The sequence below is a fragment of the Myotis yumanensis genome, unplaced genomic scaffold (assembly GCF_028538775.1).
Source record: "Myotis yumanensis isolate MYYU_CA2020_CCGP unplaced genomic scaffold, mMyoYum1.0.hap1 SCAF_2, whole genome shotgun sequence".
Classification (NCBI taxonomy): domain Eukaryota; kingdom Metazoa; phylum Chordata; class Mammalia; order Chiroptera; family Vespertilionidae; genus Myotis; species Myotis yumanensis.
This window is the reverse complement of record NW_027223753.1, coordinates 137,087,311-137,113,678: the sequence shown is the minus strand read 5'-3', so window position 1 is coordinate 137,113,678 and position 26,368 is coordinate 137,087,311. Positions and strand designations below refer to the sequence as shown.

General features: G+C 42.7%; 1 protein-coding gene across 2 annotated transcripts in view; it reads right to left on the bottom strand.

Moving 5' to 3' along the window:
- SENP7 (SUMO specific peptidase 7) overlaps positions 1-26,368 on the bottom strand; it is a 159,214-nt gene that overhangs the window by 67,068 nt on the left and 65,778 nt on the right. For both annotated transcript variants that reach the window (XM_070406058.1, XM_070406059.1), the window contains exons 5-6: positions 24,672-24,869; positions 6,838-7,032 (exon numbers count right to left, since the gene is read on the bottom strand). In XM_070406058.1, the coding sequence (XP_070262159.1) occupies positions 6,838-7,032; positions 24,672-24,869 (393 nt within the window). The remainder of the gene's footprint in view (positions 1-6,837; positions 7,033-24,671; positions 24,870-26,368) is intronic.

Here is a 26,368-nt window from a genome sequence, read left to right as displayed (position 1 = left end):
TGCACAAAAATTCGTGCACTCAGGGGGTCCCTCAGCCCAGCCTACGCCCTCTCACAGTCTGGGAACCCTCGGGGGATGTCCACCTGCCAGCTTAGGCCCATTCCCCAGGGGATCAGACCTAAGCTGGCAGTCAGACAACCCTCTGGCAGCCCGGGAGCCCTTTGGGGGATGTCGAACTGATGGCTTAGGTCTGCTCTCCACGGGGAGCAGGCCTAAGCTGCAATCGGACATCCTTAGCACTGCCAAGGAGGCGGGAGAGGCTCCTGCCACTGCCACTGTGCTTGCAGCCATCAACCCGGCTTGTGGCTGAGCGGAGCTCCCCCTGTAGGAGCACACTGACCACCAGGGAGCAGCTCTTGCATTGAGCGTGTGCCCCCTGGTAGTCAGTGTGCATCATTTCAACCAGTCATTCCCGGTCATTCTACCGTTACAGTCAATTTTCATATTACCCTTTTATTATATAGGATAGTGTAGAACAATGCATATAGTTGGCCCTCTGAATCTGCAGATCCCCAACCACAGATACAAAAAAAAACTGTTTTTGATCTACTGTTCATTGAATCTGTAGATACAAAACCCAGGGGTACTGAGGACCAACTATACATTTATTGGAGGGGTGGAGGGTGGAACACATATAAGTGAACCTATGCAGTTGAAATCTGTGTTATTTACGGGTCAATTGCATGAATGTTTATACATCTAGTCAGATGATCAAAATATATGAAGCAAAAATTGACCGAATAGAAGAAATAGACAGTTCCACAATAACAGTTGGAGACTTCAATACCCCACTCTCAACAACAAACAGAAGCTGACAGAAGATAAAGAATTAAAGGACATGAGCAACAGAATATATCAACTAGATCTAACAGGCATATACAGAACACTCCACTCTAGCCAACAACAACAGAATACACATTCTTCTCAAGTGCAGATTGGACATTCTCCAGGAAAGACAATACTGCAGACAACAAATTAAGTATCAGTAAGTTCAGAAAAATGAGTAACATACAAAACATCTCTGACCACACAGGACGAAGTTAGAAATCAATAATGCAAGGAAAACTAAAAAATTCTCACTTGTGGAAACAACACACTTATCTTAAACAACCAATGAGTCTATAAATAAGTCCCAAGTAAAAGGGAAAACTGAAAATAAAAACAGGGAGCATTATCTCAATGCATTGAGATTTTGCTTCCCAGCAATTGTGAACAATTTGGCTCAAATAAACTCACAAAAATTCTTTAAGAGAAAAATACCCAAACATATGTGATGCAGCAAAAGAAATGCTAAGGGAGAAGTAAATAGCTGTATATTTCACATTAAAAAATAAGAAATAACTCAAATTAGCAACCTAACTTTTAACTGTACTGACAACAAGCTTCAAAACTTTGTATGTCAGATTTTCTGAAGGTGCTAACATCATAGATATTTTTAAGCTTAAAAATGTCAAATTTCATACCAAAAAAAGAGCATTTGCAGGAAGTTTTAATTCATTATTTTGAAGAAAAGAGCTGCTGAAAGTTATTATATACTTCGGGAAGCTTACGGTGAACATGCTCCATCTCAAGATACTTTGAACGCTGGTTTAAATGCTTTGAAAGTGATGATTTCGATGTGAAAGACAAAGAACATCCAGGTCAACCGAAAAAGTTTGAAGACCAATTACAAGCATTATTGGATAAAAATGCGTGTCAAACTCAAAAACAACTTGCAGAAAGATTAAACATTGCTCAGCAAACAATTTCCGGTCATTTACAAGCAATGGGAAAGTTTTTAAAGGAAGGAAATCTTCCTTTAGAGCTTTAAAGTGTATTTTTAAAAGCTCTAAACTTTTTAAATTGGTGGATTCATACCAAATGTACTATATAACCCTCATTTCTTAAACCAAAAGGTAATACTAGTATGGCTATGACAAATGCCTTTTGCAGCACTGGTATTAGCAACAGAGGTAACAACAATCTCAGGAAAAGAGCCCTGGCCAAGTGGCTTAGTTAGTTGGAGCATTATCCTGTACACCAAAAGAATGCAGGTTTGATTCCCAGTCAGGGCACATACATAGGTTGCAGGTTTGATCCAAATCGATGTTTTGTCTGACTCTCTCTCTCTTTCTCTTTCCCTCAAATCAATAAAAGCATATTCTTGGGTGAGAATTATTTTTAAAAAGAAAAAAAAATCTCAGGATAAGACACTAGCATCCCCAACATAAAAGACTTAAGTATCATCGACTACAACAACCTTTAATAGAGTGTTTGATATAAGCAGTGATAAGATACAGAGAAATAATGACTGCCAGGCAGGCATGGCTCACTGGTTGAGCATCAAGGTATGAACCAGGAGGTCATAGTTCGATTCCCAGTCAGGGAACATACCCAGGCGGCAGGCTTGATCCCCAGGAGGGGGCATGTAGGAGACAACAAATCAATAATTCTCTCTCATCATTGATGTTTCTCTCTCTCTCTCCCTCTCCCTTCCTCTCTGAAATCAATAAAAATATATTGTTAAAAAAAAAAAATGGGAGAAACCAAGATGGCGGCATAGGTAAACACCTGAAATTGCTGCCTCGCACAACCACTTCAAAACTACAACTAAAAGACAAAACAGACATCATCCAGAACCACAGGAAGGCTGGCTGAGTGGAAATTCTACAACTAGAAGGAAAGAGAAAAGCACACTGTGACTCAGAGGAGGTGTGGAAGTAAAGTGCAGAGTTACGGAGGCGCATGTGCGGAAAGGGCTGGCGATGGAGGACACCAGTGTCTTTTTCAATAAGGAGGGAATCATAAGCTCCCGATGGCCCTGAACTCCAGTTCCGGGCGAATCTCTGGGGACCCAGGACTCATACAGGGAAAAACTGGACTGTCTGGCATCGGGCAGAACTCGAGGGCAGCTTTCTCTCAGAGGTGCTTGCAGTGATTACCGGGACACTGAGACCCGGGGGCCTCTTAGGGCAGGGCTTATGATCAGCCATAGCTATTTGCTCCGCCCTGTTGATTCCCTGACACCCCGCCCCACCCAAGCTGCTAGCAGAGGCCTTTGCATATGAATGGGCTGGCCCTTTGAGATCTAAAATTACCTAACAAACTGGAAGTTTTAGGATATCTTCCCTTTAATTTTTCCTAGACACTCTGATTTTACTTATGTCTCTCACCTTTGCTTTTCCTCCATCCCCCACCACAACAGTGCTCCAGGCTCACTTTGCTCTAGTGCAGTGGTTCTCAACCTTCTTAATGCTGCGACCCTTTAATACAGTTCCTCATGTTGTGGTGACCCCCAACCATAAAATTATTTTCGTTGCTACTTCATAACTGTAATTTTGCTACTGTTATGAATCGTAATGTAAATATCTGATATGCAGGATGTATTTTCATTGTTATAAATTAAACATAATTACAGCATAGTGATTAATCACAAAAACAATATGTAATTATATATGTTTTCCGATGGTCTTAGGCAACCCCTGTGAAAGGGTCGTTCGACCCCCAAAGTGGTCACGACCCCACAGGTTGAGAACCGCTGCTCTAGTGTATAGGAGAGCCATCTGCACCAGAACTACGATTCCCAGCATTCCTGGTGCTACCCGAATTCTGGGTTTTCCCGACCAAGAGAGCCACTTCCCCCCAAGCCTCCGGCTCTCCTGCTCTGCTTTCCGTCCGATGACCGAGGGAGTCATGTCCCCCCAAGCTGGCGGCTCTCCCACTCTGCTCTGTGTATGCAAATTACCCACCATATTTGTCTGGTTGATTTGCATATTCACTCCTCATTGGCTGGTGGGCGTGGCTTAAGCATAGCCGAGGGATGCTAATTTGCATGTTTCTCTTTTATTATATAGGGCTAGAGGCCCGGTGCACAAAAATTTGTGCACTCGGGGGTGAGGGGGGGTCCCTCAGCCCAGCCTGTGCCCTCTCGCAGTCTGGGACCCCTCGGGAGATAATGACTTGCTGGCTTAGGCCTGCTCCTAGGTGGCAGAGGGCAGGCCCAATCCCTAGGTGCAGCCCCTGGTCGGGCTCAGAGCAGGGCTGATTGGGGAATTGGGGCACCGCCCCCTGTCATGCACAGAGCAGGGCGGATCGGGAGGTTGCGATGCCACCCTCAGTCACGCTCAGGGTAGGGCCGATTGGGGGGTTGGGGCATCGTCCCGTCACACTCAAGGCAGGGTCGATGGGGAGGTTGCGGTGCCACCCCATCACGCACAGAGCAGGGCCAATCAGGGGGTTGGGGTGCTGCCCCCTGTCATGCACAGAGCAGGGCCCATCAGGGGGGTTGGGGCTCCGTACCCTGTCACGCAAAGAGCAGGGTCGATCAGGGGGTTGGGGAGCAACCCCCTGTCAAGCACAGAGCAGGGCCGATAGGGGAGTTAGGGCACGGCCCCCTGTCACACACAGAGCAGGGCCCGTGGGGGGAGTTGGGGCGCTGCACCCTGTCACACACAGAGCCGCAGGGCGATCAGGGGGTTGGGCGCTGCCCCGTCATGCTGATCCTGGTGCCGGGAGGCCTCTCGGCTCCGCTGATCCCGGTGCTGGGAGGCCTCACTACTCCGTTGATCCTGGTGCTGGGAAGCATATTACCCTTTTACTATATAGGATAGAGGCCTGGTGCACGGGTGGGGACCAGCTGGTTTTCCCTGAAGGGTGTCCTGGATCAGGGTGGGAGTCCCGCTTGAGTGCCTGGCCAGCCTGGGTGAGGGGATGATGGCTGTTTGCAGCTGGTCACACCTCCTTCAGTGTGGGGGTCCCCACTGGGGTGCCTGGCCAGTCTGGGTGAGGGGCTGAGGGCTGTTTTCAGGCTGGCGGGTGACTGAAGCTCCCAACCGCTCCTTTTTTTCTTTTTCTTTTTATTCTGGGCCAGCTTTAGCTCTGAGGCTTGGCTCCAGCTCTGAGGCCTCAGCTGCTGAAAGCAGGTATCTGGTTTGTTTGGGTTCTATAATCGAAACACTGTTTCAACTCCAGCTCTGAGATCCCGGCTGGCTGAAAGCAGGTTTCTGGGGTTTTGTTTAGCTTCTATATTTGTAACAATGTTTCAAACTGCAAGCTCAGAGGCCGGCAGTGGCGGCAGGGAACATTGGCTTCCTCCGTCACTGAAGCAAGCAAGCCTCATGTTCGCTTCAAGCTGCCTGGCTGCCGGCCGCCATCTTGGCTGGCAGTTAATTTGCATATCGCCCTGATTAGCCAATGGGAAGGGTAGCGGAGGTACGGCTAATTACCGTGTTTCTCTTTTATTAGATAGGATAGGATTCTCACAAGTGAAATTTAAAAGAGATAATAAACAATCTTGTGAGGTAGAAAAGGCATTCAAAATTGTTTGTTTTTACAACTCAGAAAACCAAAGGTCAAGGTTAAATGACATAAACATTAACCCAAGTGCACAAAATTAAAATGTATTGAGCTAACCACTGGGTGTAAGTGCAAATAAGACATGGCATCTCTCCTTAAGGAGCTCGTGGTCCAGTAGAGAAGGCAGAAATAAACACCTACAGTATAAAGTTATAAATGTACTACTAATAATCTCTAATTATACATCAAATTTATTAGTAACTAGATAATACCACTGAAACTCATTTTTTTCCCAGCAAATTCAGAAAGAGATCTATTAAAGTATAAAGTTAAAATTGTCATTGATAATTCACTAAGTAGAACCTCATTGAAAACATAAAATATCTTTCAAAAGGAGAAAAATTCATAAAATTTTTAAGTTCATAAGAAATGAAGTGAGTTTATAAAAATAAAATGTGTTAGAAATGTAAGAAATTTGTTACAGATCTTTAATGAAGCAACTATAAATACTCTTTAATGTAATTAGGCTTAGAAGACAAATACAAGCCCTAGCTAGTTTGGCTCAGTGGATAGAGCATCAGCCTGCGGACTGAAGGGTCCCAGGTTCAATTCTGGTCAAGGGCACATGCTTGGGTTGCGGGCTTGGTCCCAGTGGGGGAGCGTGCAGGAGGCAGCCGATCAATGGTTCTCTCTCATCATTGATGTTTCTATCTCTCTCTCCCTTCCCCTCTGAAATCAATAAAAAATATTTTTTAAAAAAGAGAGAAATATAAACCAGAAGTTACCTCTGGGTGGTTCAGGGGCAGAGGGGGAAGGGGGAAATAAGACTGGATCAGTAATTTTCATTCAGATCAAAACTATTTATTGTACTGGCTGAAAGCAGAAAAGTAAAAAGAGAAGTTCATGATAAAGTAAAAGTTTAAAGGTCTATTAGTATCTGCTAACTGACATCCCCTAGCTTTTTCCCATGCTTTTTTTCTTATTTACAATCCCCACTCTTCTAGAACTTAAAACAAAAGCAACTTCATATTTTCATTTCTCTTACTGGCATAGTAAGACACTTTTATTAATGGAATTCAGCTATCTCAAACCATTTTTGTGAGAAATGCAATCAGCCATTCATTCAACAGATACTTACTAAGCACTAAGTGCCAGGTACAGTTCTAGAATCTGGATATAAAAGCAGTAAATACGGCAATATGGAGGGATGGAAGAACAGGCTGACAGATGAATGAATAGGACAGAGAAGGAGGAGGAATACACAGATGTCAGGAGAATGGATTTTAATTACACCAGACAAATTAACTGAAATACTAAAATAGTTAACTAAATTCTCATTAAGAGTCTGTATCCATTTTCCCAAAACACAAGTGGAATAACTATTTTTTAAACTGGTTATTAGCCATGCATGGAGTGTTGGTTCCAGCCACTAGGAGAGAAAAGTCACACTAGCCATCAGAGCACATTTGCCTCACATTTAGTAATAGCATATCTGTTGGGGAAGAATAGAGGAGGGCTCAAGAGAATAATATTTATGTTGAGTAAAGTTATCACTAAACATACCTTTCATTTAAAAAGAAGCTCTTGTGAGGATTTAGATTTTGACAAGATTCTAGGCTGCCATCAGATGATGAAGAAAGCTGCTCTGATTGCAAGTTGTCTGTATCACCCAAAGTGGCCTCAGTTACAGGAGAGGTCTTTATGTATTTTCTTCCTAACTCCGTTCCCAGGACATTCGTCAATATAACTCTGGGTATCCTGTCACACAAAATAACAAACACTGTTCTGTACTGAAGTCTGCAGTAACAAATATATTCCAAGAGGTTGAATTTTCAAACATTTTCATCTTAACACAAGTGAGCTATAAGAACTATACCACCCTAGAAATTAACCTGTAAATACTAAAAACTGTGGATGAACACACACTTTTTCTTGTTTGTTTCTAGAAGTACTTGTGTCTTATTAACTGGCATAGATTACCCTACCACTACAATGGTTTTAACTGTTATATTGGCTGCTATTGGGGTGCTTAAAATTTTAAACAATTTTTCTCAAAAAATGCTTTCTTTCTCTTTCCCAGTCATTATTAAAACTACAGGCCCTTGCTGGTGTGGCTCAGTTTGAGTGCCATCTCATGCACCGAAAGTTCGCCAATTCTATTCCCTGTTAGAGTACATACCCAGGTTGTGGGTTGATCCCTGGTCAGGGTGGTGCAGGAAGCAACAGATCAATGTTTGCCTTTCTCCCTCTCCCTTCCTCTCTCCTCTAAAATCAATTAAAAAATCAAATATGTATATATAATATATATATATGGAATCTTACCTTTAAAAAAAACCACATTACTACAAACCAATTCAAGAAATCATTATTCTCCTCACTAAACATAAAGGTCCTTGATAAGAAATTATATACTCGTAATTGGCAAATGACAAATGCTAAATCCAACAAGAAAGACACCATTCTGCCAAAACCGGTTTGGCTCAGTGGATAGAGCATCGGCCTTCAGTCCCAGGTTCGATTCCGGTCAAGGGCATGTACCTGGGTTGCGGGCAAATCCCCAGTGGGAGATGTGCAGGAGGCAGCTGATCGATGTTTCTCTCTCATCAATGTTTCTAACTCTCTATCTCTCTCCCTTCCTCTCTGTAAAAAATCAATAAAATATATTTAAAAAAAAAAAAAAAAGACACCATTCAGATTGCAACTATGATAATGACAGAGGCCATAAATAAAACAGCACAGATACTAATGGTAATATATAGAGTCTATATTATAGCATCAAGAAAATAGTAAACATTTAGAAAATTAAAGTGTATTTTTACTTAAAATGTATTTTTAAAGCTTTAAAATTTTTTTAATTGGAGGGGTTCATATCAAATGTACTATGTAACCCCGGTGTCTTCTTAAACAGAAGAATATAATCTTTTCTTGGTTAGCCAATTGTATTATGAACAATTGATGTACTTGGCCACACTACACTGATACCCTCAAGGCTACTATTTGGCACTCAACTGACTGGCCCAAACAAAATTATTATAATTTTTTAGTTTCTATTACTGTATTTTTTAAGTTTTAATATCACTGTTATGAATATGTCATTAGCAGCACTTTAATGATCCTTTGTGAGAGACAACACATTAATACTTGGAAAGGTCAAAGTACTTTTAAGTTAAAAATGTGACCTTCCGCATACTTTATTACATTTGCTACTAGGAGCCCAATACACGATTCGGCACCACCCACCCTCTGGTCCAGCCCTGCCTCCCTCTCCGGCCCTTGAAGCAGCTGCAGCCGCTGCTGATCAGGCCCTCCCCCAGTTCAGGGGCATGGAGGTCCCTGCTACCCCACCCCCCTATGCTGCACACACAACCTCCTGTCCAGTCGACCACTTACGGCGTCCCGGTTAATCAGCATATTTCTCTATCTTATATATATACTAGAGGCCCGATGCACAAAAATTTGTGCACTTGGGAGGGTCCCTCAGCCCGGCCTGTGCCCTCTCACAGTCTGGGACCCCTCGGGGAATGACCACCTGCTGGCTTAGGCCCGCTCCCCAAGGGATTGGGCCTAAGCTAGCAGTCAGACATCCCTCTGGCAGCCCGGCAGCCCTCAGGGGATGTCCACTTGCCAGAGGGGAGCAGGCCTAGCTGCAATCGGACATCCTCAGCACTGCTGAGGAGGCGGGAGAGGCTCCCACCACCACCGCTGTACTGGCAACCATCAGCCTGGCTTGTGGCTGAGCAGAGCTCCCCCTGTGGGAGCACACTGACCACCAGAGGGCAGCTCCTCCATTGAGCGCCTGCCCCCTGGTGGTCAGTGTGTGTCATAGTGACCAGTGATTCCTAGTCGCTCTGCTGTTAGGGTCAATTTGCATATTAGCCTTTTATTATATAGGACAGAGGCCTGGTGCATGGGTGGGGCTGGCTGGTTTGCCCTGAGGGGTGTGCCGGATGAGGGTGGGGGACCCGCTGGGGTGCCTGGCCAGCCTGGGTGAGGGGCTGAGAGCTGTTTTCAGACTGGCCACACCCCCTCAGGGTGGGGGTCCCCACTGGGGTGCCTGGCCAGCCTGGATGAGGGGTTGATGGCCATTTTCAGGCTGGCCACACCCCCTTCAGGGAGGGGGTTCCTGCTGAGGTGCCTGGCCAGCCTGGGTGAGTGGCTGATGGCTGTTTGCAGGCTGGCTACAGCCCCTTAAGGATGTGGGTCCCCGCTGGGGTCATTGGTCAGCCTAGGTGAGGGGCTGATGGCTGTTTGCAGGTTGGCTATAACCCCTTTAGGGGGGGGTCACCCCTGGGGAGTCTGGCCAGCCTGGGTGAGGGGCTGATGGCTGTTTGCAGGCTGGCCACACCCCCTTCAGGGTGAGGGGTCCTGCTGGGGTGCCTGGCCAGTCTGGTCAGGGGCTGATGGCTGTTTGCAGGCTGGCCAAGGCCCCCAGTGGGGACCCTCAGCCGATGAGGGTGTGGCCATCCTAGGTGAGGAGCTGATGGCTGTTTGCAGGCTGGCCACAGCCCCTCAGGATAGGGGTCCCCACTGGGGTGCCTGGCCAGCTTGAGTAAGGGACTGATGGCTGTTTGCAGGTTGGCCACAGCCCCTCCACGGTGGGGGTCCCTCCTGGGGTGCCTGGACAGCCTGGGTGAGGGGCTGATGGCTGTTTGCAGGCTGGCCACAGCCCCCAGCCACCCAAGCTCCCAGTGGAGGCTGGCTGGAAGCAGATATCTGGGATTTATTTAGCTTCTATAATTGAAACTTGGTTGCCTTTTGCAGAGGCCACAGCCGTCCAAAGCAGGCGGGAAGCTTGGCTTCCTCCATCGTTGGGGCAACCAAGCCTCCTGCTTGCTCCAGCACTGTGGCTGCCAGCCGCCATCTTGGTTGGGTTAATTTGCATATAGTCGCTCTGATTGGATGGTGGGCGTGGCTTCGGTGTAGCAAAGATACGGTCAGTTATCATCTTTGTCTTTTATTAGTGTAGACTAGAGGTCTGATGCACGAAGATTCATGCAAGAATAGGCCTTCCTGCCCCTGGCTGTCAGCACTGCCTTCGCTCCAGCCAGAGCCGCCTTTCTGCCTTCCCACACTGCCCAGAGGCCCGGAGCGGCTGGGGCAGTGCAGAACGCCTGCGTCATCGCCATGGACTACGCAAGCGTCCCACCCCGCCCCCAGCCGCTCAGCACCTGCATATACAAATTAACCCGCCATCTCTGTTGGGTTAATTTGCATACTCATTTCTGATTGGCTGGTGGGCATCATGAAGGTATGGTCAATTTGCATCTTTCTCTTTTATTAGTGTAGATAGATAGTACTTAGAGAGGTACTCTCTTTTTGCTACATAGAGGCACTATGTTCTTTTCACAATGTTCAAAACAAAATAGAATTTCATATCTCAGGAGAACTTTAAAATAATTTGGTTTTCTCTTTATTTCAAACATGAAGAACGGAAAGCTCAGAAAATTTATGTACTTGCCCTTTATAAGTAACTCTTCCTAGTAGAAGAATCTGATCCTATTGTTTTTTGGTTTTTTATTTTATTCGATTACACTGTCTATATCCACAATACTAACATGCCCAAAGGATTCAGATAACTAAGCTTTTCTATCAATAAATACTTCAAGAAAACTTATTTCCATCAAAAGAAAAAGTATTACAATAATTAAGTTCTATATATGATCTAAAAACAGACATAGTAAATAGTATAACACCCTGAACTCACAGTTTAAGTGAGGAAAGAAGGGAAAGGAAGTCTGTCATCTAAATAACACTTACAGTGAGGAGGGGAGGGCAGAGACATTTTCCTACCTCCTTGCATGATTAAATCTCTAAGGATCCCATTTATTATTGTCTGGTTTGTATATCTGATGCCTGATAAAACCCACCTTAAACAACTGGATTTGAAATGGGAACAGGGACAATATAGGACCAGTAAGGAGTCTCAAGATTTATTTTGCCTGACCTCACACTAGAAATTGCTATAAGTGAATTGTTAAAGGAAACTCGCCTCGCTGGTTTGGCTCAGTGGATAAAGCATCAGCCTGAGGACTGAAGGGTCCTGGGTTCAATTCCAGTCAAAAGGACATGTTGGGTTGCAGACTTGATCCCAAGTGGGGGGTGTGCAGGAAACAGCAGATCAATGATTCTCTCTCATCATTGATGTTTCTCTCTCTCTTTCTCTTTCTCTCTCCTCCTTCTCCTCCTCCTCCTCCTCCTCATTTTCCCCTCCTTTCTTCCCACCCTCTCCCTTCCTCTCTGAAATCAATAAAAATGTATTTAAAAAAAAGAAAATTCAACTATGGTTCTCAATACTTTAGGAAAAACACAAGGATATTAGCAGAGAACATTTTATTCAGGTTAGACCTATCCTTTTCTAGATACATATTATAGTGTAAATAAAACTGTACTTTAAGAAATAAGAGCATCTAAAAATCCAGAGATAGTGAAGCATGCAACACACTAATGTACTGGAGGTGGGGGGAGAGATTAACTAATAAACTTATAGGCATATTAGAGGCCTGGTGATTGAATTCGTGCACAGGTGGGGTCCAGCCAGCCCACCCCAATTGGGGCCAATTGGGCCAGGCCAGCTGGGGAGAGAGGACGCAGGAGGTTGGCTGGCCGGCCCCACCCCTGATCGGGGTTGGGGGGTCCAATCAGAGGCAGGGTCAGCTGGGGGAGGGGCTGCGGGCAGCTGGCCAGCCGGTCCCATCCCCTGGTCAAACTCCCGATTGAACTCCCGGTCGAGGGGACAATTTGCATACTAGCCTTTTATTATATAGGATATGTATAGCCCATGGACAGACAATATATCAGGAAAGACCTGGGGAGGGGAAGGGAGCAGGGTGGAGTAAGTCAAACAGGGAACATTTGTAATACTTTCAATAATAAAGATAAATTTTTTACAAAAGAAATAAAAAACTGTATGATTAACCTTTAAAAAAAGAAATGAGAGAAACTGATATACTAAATTGGTTATTCATGTTAAGAATTAAATCTTTACTAGAGGCCTGGTGCATGAAATTTGTGCACTGTGGGCGGGGGTGGGGGGTCCCTCAGCCCAGCCTGCACCCTCTCCAATCTGGGACCCCTTGGGGGATGTCCAACTGCCAGTTTAGGCCCGATCCCTAAACCAGCAGTCAGACATCCCTCTCACAATCCAGGACTGCTGGCTCCTAACCGCTCACCTGCCTGCCATACTAATTACCTCCTAACCACTCCACTGACAACCTGATTGATGCCTAACTGCTCCCCTGCCAACCCGATCGCCCTCAACTGCCCTCCCTGCTGGCCCAGTCGCCCCCAACTGCCCTCCCCTGCCGGCCTGATTGCCCCCAACTGCCTCCCCCTGCTGGCCATCTTGTGGTGGCCATCTTGTGATGACATGGAGGCAGCCATCTTGTGATGATGTGAGGGCATGAGGGCCACCTAGGCTTTTATTAGTATATGATCCCCTATCATTACCAAATTCTAAAATATGACTCATAATGAAAATATCCAGAAACTATAATATTTAAGTAAAGAGAACATTTGGGATATATAAGGAAACACATCAAAGAAATGTCAGCTATCGTTTAGTATCTCTTTTAAATGTCTGACTACAGTATGTTTAAATTTATTTTAAACTATTGAGTCCCTAAAAAAGCTGTCTCTCCAAATAGGTAAGATATTGTCCATAAAGATTAGTTCTATACAACGTGTTAAATAGAATCTACAACGATAACAAAAAGTACAAATATCAGCAAGGAAAGAGAGAATTTTTAAAGATTATGATTCTCTTCTGAATAATAAGTCACCCTATTCTTGTAAGGTTTGTTTTATAACCGGACAACCAAGGGGTCTGGGCTGCCTGTAACTATTGAGCCAATTAAGCAGAAACAGGGTTGAATCATATATAAGCGTTTATTCCAATAATGCGGGTAGTATGGGAGAGAAGCAGGTCATCCACAAAAATCTGCTGTGTACCCCACCATACGCCAGCTGCTTATATTGGGTAGAAGGACAAAGATCACGTAGGAAAGAAGGAATTACAAGTGTGGGGAAAGTGGGCACAGGATTAACAGTAACAAATCATGTGGGCTGGGGGAGGGTGGTGTCACAGGAGGGTGGAAGCCTCTAGGCACACCAGGACCAAATTACAGACAATAGGGGTTAGGGGTTATAAAGAACAGGTGCCCCCTGGACTAGATTGTTTCTGCCACAAGGTTGTAAATCTTTCCATAATGATAGGCAGTTCTCGGAAGGAGAATGAGCTGTATTCCAATGTTAACTCCCATTCCCAGGGCATACAACTCTCAGTGAGGTTAGAATGTCCTTTCTCTAATCAGAACAGAACAATCATGATTAACAGAGCATGATTAATATTTCTTATAATTGTAGCTTGTCCCCAATATTCAATTTCTGCCCCTAACAGTTTGGTAGCTAGATTTTTAAAGAAAGAAAAAGTAGCCAGCCAGTGTGGCTCAGTGGTTGAGATCCACCCATGAACCAGGAGATCACGGTCAGGGCACATGCCTTGGTTATGGGCTTGATCCTCAGTAGCAGGTATGCAGGAGGCAGCCGATCAATGATTCTCATCATTGATGTTTCTATCCCTCTGTCCCTCTCCCTTCCTCTCTCTGAAATCAATTTTAAAAAAGGAAGAAAGAGAGGGAGGGAGGGAGGGAGGGAGGGAGGAAGGGAGGGAGGGAACAGAACAGATATGAAAAAAGAACTTTGGCAGAGAAATAAGACTTTCTAAGTTGAACAAATAGCTCAAAGTCTTTCCTAGGAGAGAAAATTTTCAAAATTTACCCCAAAACCATTTGAAAAGATTATATACCAAACTGTAGTAGAATCTGTATCTTTAAAGCACAAGAGCCCTAGAGGAACTCTGAGGCTATCAGAAGGTTCAAGGAATTATCTCAGCATGTCTACCACAGTATACCTTTCAATTAGAAATCACTCAATTAGAACAAATCCCACAAGGAAAAATGTAAAGAATAAGTAAAATACTTAATGGGTTAATGAAATAGACATCATATAAATATATATAACAAAATCTAAGTCTTACTTTACTTATAGGAAAATGAAAGTCATTAGAGTGAAAAGCAGTATAGCACAAGAGTTAAGAGCAAGCGTTCTTCTTATTCCTTTTAATCTTTATTGTTGAGATTATTACAGATGTCCATCTTTTTCCCCCCATAGCTCCCCTACACCCAGTTCCCACCACACCTCAGGCTCTCACAACCCTATTGTCTGTGTCCATAGGTACGGCATACATGCATATAAGATCTTTGACTAATCTCTTCCCACACACCCCCACACACCCTTCCCTCTGAGAATTGTCAATCTGTTTGTTCCATTTCCATGCCCTGATTCTATCCTCCTGTTCACCAGTTTATTCTGTTCATCAGATTTTTTATTCATTTGATTTTTAGATTCAATTGTTGATAGATATGTATTTGTTGTCCCTTTGTTGTTCATATTTTTTAGCTTTACCTTTTTCTTCTTCTTCCTCTTCTTAAAGAATACCCTTCAGCATCCTTTATAATAAAGAGGGAATATGCAAATTGACCATCACTCTGCCACAAAGATGGTGGCAGCCACAGCAAAGGCAGGGGTTTCCATAACACAAGATGGCTGCGCCCACAGCAGAGGCCGAGTTCCTGTAACGAGCCTTAACGAGCAATCAGCCAGGACCTGAGGCAGCACCCTCCCCAGCCCCCATGGGGCTTGACAGGGGACCTCAGGCCACACCCCCAACCCTGGTGCCAGGCTGGGGGACCTCAGGCAGCGCCCCCCACCTGGCAGGGCTTAATGGGCACCTCAGGCTGCACCCCCTCCCCAGCACCAGGCCAGGGGAACCACAAGCCGTGCCCCACTGCCTGGCGGGGCTTGATGGGGGTCTTCAGGCCATGCCCCTTGCCCTGGCCCTAGGCCAGGGGACCTGAGGCCTCGCCCCCTGCCCGGCAGGGCTTGAAGGGGGACCTCAGGCCGCACCCACCACCCCGGCGGGGGGCCGGGGGACCTCAGGCCACACCTCCCGCCTGGCAGGGCTTGATGGGGGACCTCAAGGAGTGCCCCACCGCCCTAGTGCTGGGCCAGGGGACCTCAGGATGCTCACCCTGGGTTGGGGGACATCAGGCTGCGCCCCCCGCCCAGTGGGGCTTGACAAGGGTGGGACTGGCCGGGTCTGGATCTAGCCCAATGTGGGGGAGCCGGCTGGATCTGGGTCTCGCACGATTTTGAGGTACATGTGGGTGGGCAGGGACTTGACTCTGGGTCCTGTGGTGTGCCCCAGACTCTAACAGGAGGAAGATTTTCATATACATTTTACTAATTTTCTTTCCTCTCTGACACTTCTATTATAGAGAAAGGGCAAATAGCAATATTAAAATATTTACTCTAATTAATCCCCTTTTAATGTGCACGAATTTTGTGCACCAAGCCACTAGTTTCATATAATACTGGTTTGGTGGTGATCAACTCCTATACATTTTTCTTGTCTGTGAAGCTTTTTATCTGACCTTCAATTCTAAAGTAGAGCTTTGCTGGGTAGAGTAATCTTGGTTGGAGGTTCTTGCTATTCATCACTTTGAATATTTCTTGCCACTCCCTTCTGGCCTGCATAGTTTCTGTTGAGATATAAGCTGACAGTCGTATGGCCACTCCCTTGTAGGTAACTAACTGTTTTTTTCTTGCTGCTTCAAAGATTCTCTCTTTGTCTTTTGCCCTTGGCATTTTAATTATGATGTGTCTTGGTGTGGTCTTCTTTGGATTCCTTTTGTTTGGGGTTCTCTGTGCTTCCTTGACTTGTAAGTCTATTTCTTTCACCAGGTAGGGGAAGTTTTCTGTCATTATTTCGTCAAATAGGTTTTCAGTATCTTGCTCTCTCTTCCTCCTTCACTCCCATAATTCAGATGTTGGTGCGCCTGAAGTTGTCCCAGAGGCTCCTTTCACTAGCTTCATGTTTTTGGATTCTTTTTTCTTTTTGCTCTTCTGGTTAGGTGTCTTTTGCTTCCTCATATTTCAAATCACTGACTTGATTCTCGGGATCCTCTAGTCCACTGTTGAATCCCTATATATTATTCTTTAATTCAGTCAGTGTATGCTTAATTTCTGACTGGTCCTTTTCCATTCTTTTGGCATCTCACTAAGATCCTTGAAGGTCTCACTAAGTTCCTCGGAGGTTTCTAGAAGATTCTTGAGTAACCTTCTAACTGTGGTTTTGAACTCTATAACCAGTATTTTGCTTTCTTCCATTTCTTTCATTGTGACATGTTTGTCTCCACATTTTGGCTGCTTCCCTGTGTTTGTTTCTATGTACTGGGTAGCTGCTAAGTCTCCTTGAGTTGATAGAGTGGCCTTGTGTAGTAGGGGTCCTATAGGGCCAGTGGCTCAGCCTCCCCAATCACCTGAGGTGGGCTGTGTGCACAGTCTTATTATAATTGAGCCTTGATTACTGTTGGTGTCACTGGGAGGAATTGACCTCCAGGCCTATTGGCTGTGGGGACCAGCTACGACTACAATGGGAGAGCTGCTGTGCAGGAGACACCCTTATGGAGCAGGACTTGCTTCAGTGGGGCTTTGGTGCTCACTGAGTCTGCCCCTTGAGTGTGTCACTTATGGATGTGAAGAGTTATAATCTGGTATGGTCTCTTAGTGACTACTGGGTACACTGGCTCTCGGGTCTCCAGGGAGGTGCAAAGTCAGCCACTGCCTGGGGCCATCCTGCAGAAGCTACAGAGAGATCTGCAGATCCTCCTCTTTGTATCGGGTTTGAAAATGTCCATGCAAGGCCCACCTGGGAAGCAAGGCAGGCTGGTGCTGGTGCCAGGTCTTGGGCCTTTTATTGATAGCTTTGGGGCTCCCTGACCCAGCTACAGCTTGTTTGACAAGTTTTAGGCTAAGAAAGGACAGGCCATTCATATGCAAAAGCTTCTGCACACAGCTTGGGTGGGATTTTAAATTGGGTGGGGCAGGGTCTCAGGGAATCACCAGAGCAAAACAAACAGAAATGGCTGTCAGCCCTGCACTGGGGAGGTCTCCGCATTGGAACAATGACTGCTGCAAGCACCTCCATCTGGAAGAAAGCTGCCCCCAAGTTCCTGCCCTGATGCCAGGCAGTCCAGTTTCTCCCCGTGTGTGTCTGGGTCCCCCAGAGCCTCACCCGACACTGGAGCTCAGAGGAATTGGGAGCCTGTGAAAGCAGTTCGTAGTGCCAGCCTTTTAAGAGGATCAGCTGGGTCTCCAGCAGTCTGTGTGTCAGCCCAATCCACATTGGTTTTTAGAGTCCGGAGTTCTTACTGCCTGTAGGGACTTCCTACCCCAGCTCTGGAACCGTGGGCTGGAGGTCTGTTGTGGGGCTGGGACTCTCTGCTCTTCCAGGCAGCCTCCGCAGAGGCAATCTCCCTCCCGATTAAAAAAGCGGCACACCCAGGTGCCAGACCAGCCCGTTCTGTGCTTTTGCACCTCTTACCAGTCTGTGTGCTTTCTTCTTTACTTCTGTTATTATTGTACTTCCACTCAGCCAGCTTTTTGATGGTTCTGAATGATGGTTGTTCTGTATTTCAGTTGTAATTTTTAAGTGGTGTGGGAGGCAGCAAGTACAGGCGTTTACCTATGCCACCATCTTGGTTCTCCCTTTAGCATTTCTTTCAGTGCTGGTTTGGTGGTGATGAACTCCTTTAGTTCCTTTTTTTTTTTGGTCTGGGGAGCTTTTTATTTCTCCACCTATTTTGAATGATAGCCTTGCTGAATATAGTAATCTTGGTTTCAGATCCTTGCTTTTCTTTGCCTTGAATACTTCATGCCATTCTCTTCTGGCCTGTAGAGTTTATGATGAGAAATCAACTGACAGCCTTATTGCTTTTGGGCTCCCTGACCCAGCTGCAGCTTGTTTGACAAGTTTTAGGCTAAGAAAGGACAGGCCATTCATATGCAAAAGCTTCTGCACACAGCTTGGGTGGGATTTTAAATTGGGTGGGGCAGGGTCTCAGGGAATCACCAGAGCAAAACAAACAGAAATGGCTGTCAGCCCTGCACTGGGGAGGTCTCCGCATTGGAACAATGACTGCTGCAAGCACCTCCATCTGGAAGAATGTGTATTGAACCAAACCAGCTAGGTAGGGCAAGTTATATTTGCTTTTAGAATTAATACAATATAGGCAACAATATAGGGAAATAACTAAGAAGAAAAAGACTTTGTACAGAAAGCCCAATCCAGTTAACTATGGTAGTAGTTACCTCCTTTGTAGGTAACAAATTGCTTTTCTCTTGCTGCCTTTAAGATTCTCTCTTTGTCTTTAATTTCTGGCATTTTAATTTTAATGCATCTGGCCGTGGACCTGTTTGGGTTCTTCTTGCTTGGGACTCTTGCCCTCTGGATTTGTGTGACTTTTTTCTTTCCCCAGGTTTGGGGAAGTTTTCTGCCATTATTTCTTCAAACACATTCTCTATCCCTTGCTCACTTTCGTCCCCTTCTGGCATCCTATTATGCAAACATTGTTATGTTTCATATTGTCCCACGGCTCCCTTAAGCTGTCCTCCTGTTTTTTAATTGTTTTTCCCTGAGACTCTTTTGAAAAGCAGCTTCAACTCTCTTCCAAATGACAATCGCATCAGTCCCTTCATTTAACCTGTCCCTTTTCAGCTAAACTGCAATGTTTCATCCAGTAATAAAAAGAATAGTTTTTCTCACCAGGAAGGGTTAGTAGCTAGATTATGTGTTCATGAAATTTAAATATAAAGGAAGAGTACCAATAAGATTCTAATTTGTTTTTTACTGTGTGTGTCTGCTTTTTTGTGTGAACTACCAGCCAGTATAGAACTTTTTACCTGAGCTCCAGGTTTTGTAAATTTAGCTTGTTCAATGTGAATGAATCATCTTTGTTTTCAGACTTGTTCTTATATCTGTATCTTCTTCCTGTCTGAGTATATGACTCCTCTGTACACTGTTCTCCAAATTAGGACTTCGTTATTGTCCTGATTCTAATTTCTTCTTTACCCTTCATATCTAATCATTTATCATGTCTAGTTAATTTTACTTCCTAAGTCTCAAAATTATCTCCTTTCCATGTTTATTACCACTGTCTGTTTATTACCACTGTCTCAGTTCAAATCCTAATGACTTTATGCCTTTTATTACTACCATAGTTAACTGGATTGGGCTTTCTGTACAAAGTCTTTTTCTTCTTAGTTATTTCCCTATATTGTTGCCTATATTGTATTAATTCTAAAAGCAAATATAACTTGCCCTACCTAGCTGGTTTGGTTCAATACACAGAACATTGCCTGTGGACTGAAGGGTCCTGGGTTCGATTCCAGTCAAGTGTAAATGCACAGGTTGCATGCTCGATAGCCAGTAGGGGGCGTGTAGGAGGCAGCCGATCAATGATTCTCTTATCACTGATATTTCTATTTCTCTCTCCCTCTTCCTTCCACTCTGAAGTCAATAAAAATATATTTTACAAATAAATAGATAAATAAATGACACACTGGATCAGATGAATTTAACTGACATTTGTAGAACATTTCACCCCAAAGCTGCAGAATATACATTCTTCTCAGGTGCACATGGGTCATTCTCAAAGACAGACAACATGTTAGGACACAAAACAAGTCTCTACAAGTTCAAAAAGACTGAAATCGTATCAAGCATCTTCTCAGATCACAGCGTAATGAAACTAGAAATCAACTACAGTAAAAACACCCAAAACATTCAAACACATGGAGGCTAAACAGCACGTTATTAAACAATGAATGGATTACCAAAGAGGTCAAAGAAGAAATAAAAAACATTCTGGAAACAAATGAAAATAAAACACGACACTCCAAAATCTACGGGACATAGTGAAAGCAGTCCTGAGAGGGAAGTTCATAACACTACAGGCCTACCTCAAGAAACAAGAAAAACTGGTAATAAATTATCTAACCCTACAACTTAAAGAACTAGAAAGAGAGCAACAAGAAAAGCCCAGAGTAAGCAGAAGGAATAAAGATCAGAATGGAAATAAATAACATAGAGACCAAATAAACAATACAAAAGATCAATAGAACCAAGAGATGGTTCTGTAAAAGGATAAACAAGATTGATGAAACTCTAGCCAGGCTCATCAAGAAGCAAAGAGAGAGGACCCAAATAAACAAAATCAGAAATGAAAGGGTGAAGTAACAACCAACCCCACAGAAATACAAAGGATTGTAAAAATATACTACAAACAACTCTATTCTAATAAACTGGATAACCTAGATGAAATGGACATATTCCTAGAAAAATACTTTCCAAAACTCAATTAGGAAGAATCAGAAAATCTGAATAGGCTGATAACTACTGATGAAATTGAAGCAGCAATAAAAAATTTTTAAAAACTCCCAGCAAACAAAAGTCCTGGTCAGGATGACTTCATAAGGGAGTTTTATGAACCCTTCAAAGAACGACTAACACCTATCCTCCTCAAACTATTCCAAATAATCCAAGAGGAAGGAACACTTCCAAGCTCTTTCTATGAGACTGGTATTATCTTAATTCCAAAACCAGCTAAGGACACTGCAAAGAAAGAGAATTATAGGCCAAAAGCTCAGATAAAAATAAATACTAAAATACTCAAAATAAAATATTAGGCAAATCGGATCCAGCAATATATTAAAAAGATCATACACCGTGACCAAGTGGGATTTAGTTTGGTGATGCAAAGCTGGTACAATATCAGCAAATCAGTAAACATGATATATCACATAAACAAATTGAAAGACAAAAATCACATCATATCAACAGATGCAGAAAAAGCATTCAACAAAATCCAACACTCATTTTTCACAAAAACTCTCAACAAAGTAGGAATAGAATAAGTATATCTCAACATGATAAAGGCTATATATGACAAACTACAACAAACATCATACTCAATGGGAAAAAACTAAAATAATTTCCCCAAAGAACAAGAACAAGACAGGAATGTCTGATTTCACTACTCTTATTCAACACAGTACTGGAAGTCCTAGCCACAGTGATCAGATAAGAAGAAAACATAAAAGGCATCCAAATTGGAAAGGAAGAAGTAAAACTGTCATTATTCACAGATGACATGATATTGTACATAGAAAACCCTAAAGACACCACCAAAAAGACTACTATATTTCATTAAATGAATTCAGGAACATAGCAGGATACAAAAGTAACAACCAGAAATCAATGGTATTTTGATACACCAAAAATGAATTCTCAGAAAGAGAAACTAAACAAACAATCCCATTTACCACTGCAACAAAAAAATTTAGATACTTAGGAAAAAACTTAACCAAGGTGGTAAAAGACTGGTACTTGGAAAACTACAGGACATTGAAAAAAGAAATAAAGATATAAACAAGTAGAAAAATATACCATGTTGATGGATAGGTAGAGTTAACATCATTAAAATGTCCATACAACACAAAGCAATTTATAGATTCAATGCAATCCCTATTAAAATACCAATGGCGTATTTCACAGAACTAGACCAAATACTCCATAAATTTATATGGAATTTAAAAAGACCCATAACAGTCACAGCAATCTTGAGAAAGAAGAACAAAGTGGGAGGGATCACAATACAGATATCAAGTTATACTACAAAGCCACTGTAATCAAAACAGCCTGGTACTGGCACAAGAACAGGCATATAGATCAATGGAACACAACAGAGACCCCAGAAATCAACCCAAGCCATTATGCTCAATTAGTATTTGACAACGGAGGAAAGAGCATACAATGGAGTCAAGACAGTGTCTTCAATAAATGGTGTTGGGAAAACTGGACAGATACATGCAAAAAATGAAACTAGAACACCTACTTGCACCATACACAAGAATAAACTCAAAATGGGTAAAGGATTACAATGCAAGTCGTGAAACCATGAAAATCTTAGAAGAAACCATAGGCAGCAAAATCTCAGACATCTCTCGTACCAATATGTTTATAGATACATCTCCTAGGGCCGTGGTCAGCAAACTGCGGCTCACGAGCCACATGCGGCTCTTTGGCCCCTTGAGTGTGGCTCTTCCTAAGCTTTAGGAGTACCCTAATTAAGTTAATAACAATGTACCTACCTATATAGTTTAAGTTTAAAAAATTTGGCTCTCAAAAGAAATTTCAATCGTTGTACTGTTGATATTTGGCTCTGTTGACTAATGAGTTTGCTGACCACTGTCCTAGGGCAAAAGTAACTAAAGAGAAAGTAACCACATCAAAATAAAAAGCTTCTTCACAGCAAAAGAAACCATCAACAAAATGAAAAGGAAGTCCACTGTATGGGAAAACATATTTGGCAATGATACATCTGATAAAGGGTTAATACCCAAAATATATAAGGAACTCATACAACTTAACAAAAGGAAGACAAACAATCCAATTTAAAAATTGGCAAAGGACTTAAATAGATAATTCTCAAAAGAGGACATACAGATGGCCAAGAAACATATGAAAAATTGCTCAAAGTCACTGATCATCAGAGAGATGCACATTAAAACAATAATCACCTCAAACCTGTCAGAATGGTTATCATCAACAAATCAACAAATGACAAGTGCTGGCAAGGATGTGGAGAAAAGGGAACCCTAGTACTGCTGGTGGGAATGCAGACTGGTGTAGCCATTATGGAAAACAGTATGGAGTTTTCTCAAAAAATTAAATACAGAACTGCCATTTGACCCAGTGATCCCACTTGCAGCACTATATCTTAAGAGACCTGAAACAACAATCAGAAAGAATGTATGCACCCCTCTGTTCATTGCAGCGTGATTTACAATAGCTAAGGTCTAGAAACAGCCCAAGGGCCCATCAGTAGATAAGTGGAAAAAAAGCTATGGTACATTTACACCATGGAATACTATGCAGCTATAAAAAAGAAGGATCTCTTACCCTTTGAGAGAGCATGGAGGGTCCTGCAGAGTTATTAGGCTAAGTGAAATAAGCCAGTTAGATAAAGACATGATCTCACTCATATGTGGAATCTAATGAACAAAATAAACTGATGAACAAAATAGATCCAGAGACATAGAAGCATGGAACAGACTGTGGAATCTCAGAGGGAAAGCAGGGGAGGTTGGGTGGGGGAAGAGATCAACCAAAGAACTTGTATGAATATAAGCATAAAGCATGGGCACGAACAATCGGGTGTTGAAGGCCTGGGATGGGGTGGGGAGGGGGCATGGAAGGAGGGGGCTAGAAGAGGTCAATGGGGGAAAGCGGGAAACATTTGTAATCCTTTCAACAATAACGATTTTTTAATTAAAAAAGTAATAATCTCAGGGATTATAAGGGCCATTCCTTTAATTACCCTCTTTATCTATCAGAACAATAAGAGAATAGTTCACCCATACTATAAAGAAAAATGCTAGAATCCAGAAGAACGAGAGCAAACTGCTTCATGAGTTACTGAAGTTAAGCTGTCTAAGACTTAGCATGCTTCAGAAAGTTAGATTTATATAAGGTATGATCTAATAAGAAAATTCTCGTTACTTGGCTTTTTATATTTTTCGCCTTTTTTAATTTAAGAGAAGTGTCCTTTCTAAATTAATGTATAAAATTATGTTCAGGTGTTATGACAAAGTTCTTTTATTTTTAAAATAACTGTGTTGAAAGTTAGTGGTTTTTATCTGGATCTTGACTTAAAACTCTTATAGAGTGTCATTCAATTACAGACCATATAACCTAAGCACTAAGTAGCTAATAACATGTTAGTCTAAATGAAAGCAAAGTACCTCCTCCAAAAACTATTCATTTAAGGGTTAAAACTATACATGGAAACACATTAAAAATATTATGTTACAGATCACAAATTCCCAGAACTAATTCCTAATGTTTGGCCCCAAACTCCATACATAATTCTTTTAAAAAATAAAAAACAAATCTGGTCTTGTTAGTTTTCAAAATTAAACTGCATGTTTATATTAAAAACCTGGTGGTAATATTTCAATATCATCTTCTTTTTTTCAAAAAACAGCATGTAAAATAAAAGGAAGTTCAACAAAGTTAAGTGGTAAGTACTTAGATTAAATAACATCTAAAAGGTATGTTAAAGATGCAGAAAATAGAAAAGATATGTTACCGTATCTTTTAAATGTTATTTAATCTAGGTCATTACCTATTTGTATACATCTCTTCATTTTATATCATATATGAATCTTAAAATATGTGTATGTTTATCAAATTATAAAGTAAGTTAAATGCATTGATACTTGCTTTTAAAAATAATTCTGTCAATCTATTTAATCAAGTATGGAACTATCACTAAGTTTGTAAATCAAGGTTGTTAACTTTTAAGATTTGCTACAAATTGGGTGCACCTGCATATGAAGATTTTCTTAAAGATCATTTCCAACAATCTTATTTTTAAGACTATTGGACTTATTTCTAAGTGTGGTAAGCTGAACAAAATCAACACTGAACAACATACCTTTCAGATAATTTAAGGCTTTGGTGGAGAGGTTCTAATTTTTGACATGTCTCTAGGCTGTCAACAGATGTCGAAGGCAATGAGTCTGATTGCACCTTGTTGGCATCACATAAATTAGCATCGTTTCTAGGTAGGATCTTTCTGAATTTTCGTCCTAAATCCGTCCATAGGACATTCGTCAACATAACTTTGAGTTGCCTGTTACACACATAAATAATTAATACTAAACATTGTATAATACATGAATGCATCACAAATAATAACAAATGAAAGCCTCCAGGAATTCTAAATTTCAGTTCTTGAAGCAATTAAATAGAATAGTAAACATCATAAGTAAAAATTTTGCCTAACCATTCTCAAATATACATTAAAAAGTAAAGCCTATTTCACTTAAATTGGGATTGTCTTCAAAATTCTGTTATACTACAACTGTAGTCACACACCTTGTACAGCTGTTGGATTCCTGATAACCCATCTGTGTCTATTCTCACTGTTAGTGGAACAATAATACACACCTGCACATATCATCACAGAGGCAAGAACTTTCTGCACTAAAATTTTTTTTCTTTTAGCATTTATTGATTTGGAAAACATTGTTAAAACTAAGGGTGCAATGGTAGATCATCTACGGTCTCAAGCCTATATAATCTTAAAATACAGATTTAATTTTACTTTATTTTTAAAAATAGGTCAATTTAAAACATTTACTTTTATTGTACCTATACCAATTTCAAAAGTAAAACTGCACCCTAGCTGGTTTGCTCAATGGTTAGAGTCTCAGCCTGTGGACTGAAGGTTCCCGGGTTTGATTCTGATCAAGGGCACTTGCCATGGTTGCAGGCAATTCCAGCCTTTTGCCTCATTACATTTTGCCCATTACTCATTCAATACATCCTTGGGCTGATAATACTGGAACCATGAAATATATTTTTTGCAGTAGTGTAAGCAGGCTATCAAGCCTGACTTGAAACAATGTCAAATGAGGAATGGCTGAAAGATTTGGAAATATTTAATCATATTATTCTCCCTGGTACCAGTTTTAGGCACCAGTTTGTTTGTTTAACAAATATATGAATATTAAGAAACAGAAAGCAAAATGCTCATGTATTTGTGTTGCTGTTGTTATTAATCCTCACCCAAGGACATTTTTCCATTGATTTTTAGAGAGTGGAAGGGAGACAGGGAGGGAGAGAGGGTGGGGGAGGGATATATCTATATATATATAGAGAGAGAGAGAGAGAGAGACAGAGACAGAGACAGAGACAGAGACAGAGACATCGATTGGTTGCCTCCCACACACGCCCTGATTGGGGCTAGGGATCGAACCTTCAACCCAGGTTTGCGCCCTTGACTGGGAATCAAACCCAAGACCCTTCAGTGCATGGGCAGTCACTCTAACCACTGAGAACACTGGCCAGGGCAAGTGCTCATCCATATATATAAAACCCTAAGCAACCAGTTAACTGTTCAACCGGTTGACCATTTTACTGGTCGCTATGACGTGCACTGACCACCAGGGGGCAGTCAACACAGGAACTTCCCCCTGGTCGTCAGTGCGCCCCCACAGTGGGAACGCTGCTCAGCTGGCCATGGGGCTTCAGACGCCGGGCTCATGGCTGGCAAGCGAGTGCAGCTGCGGTGGCGCGAGCCTCTCCCGCCTCCGCACAGCAGGGCTGGGATAAGTGGGAGCGGCATAG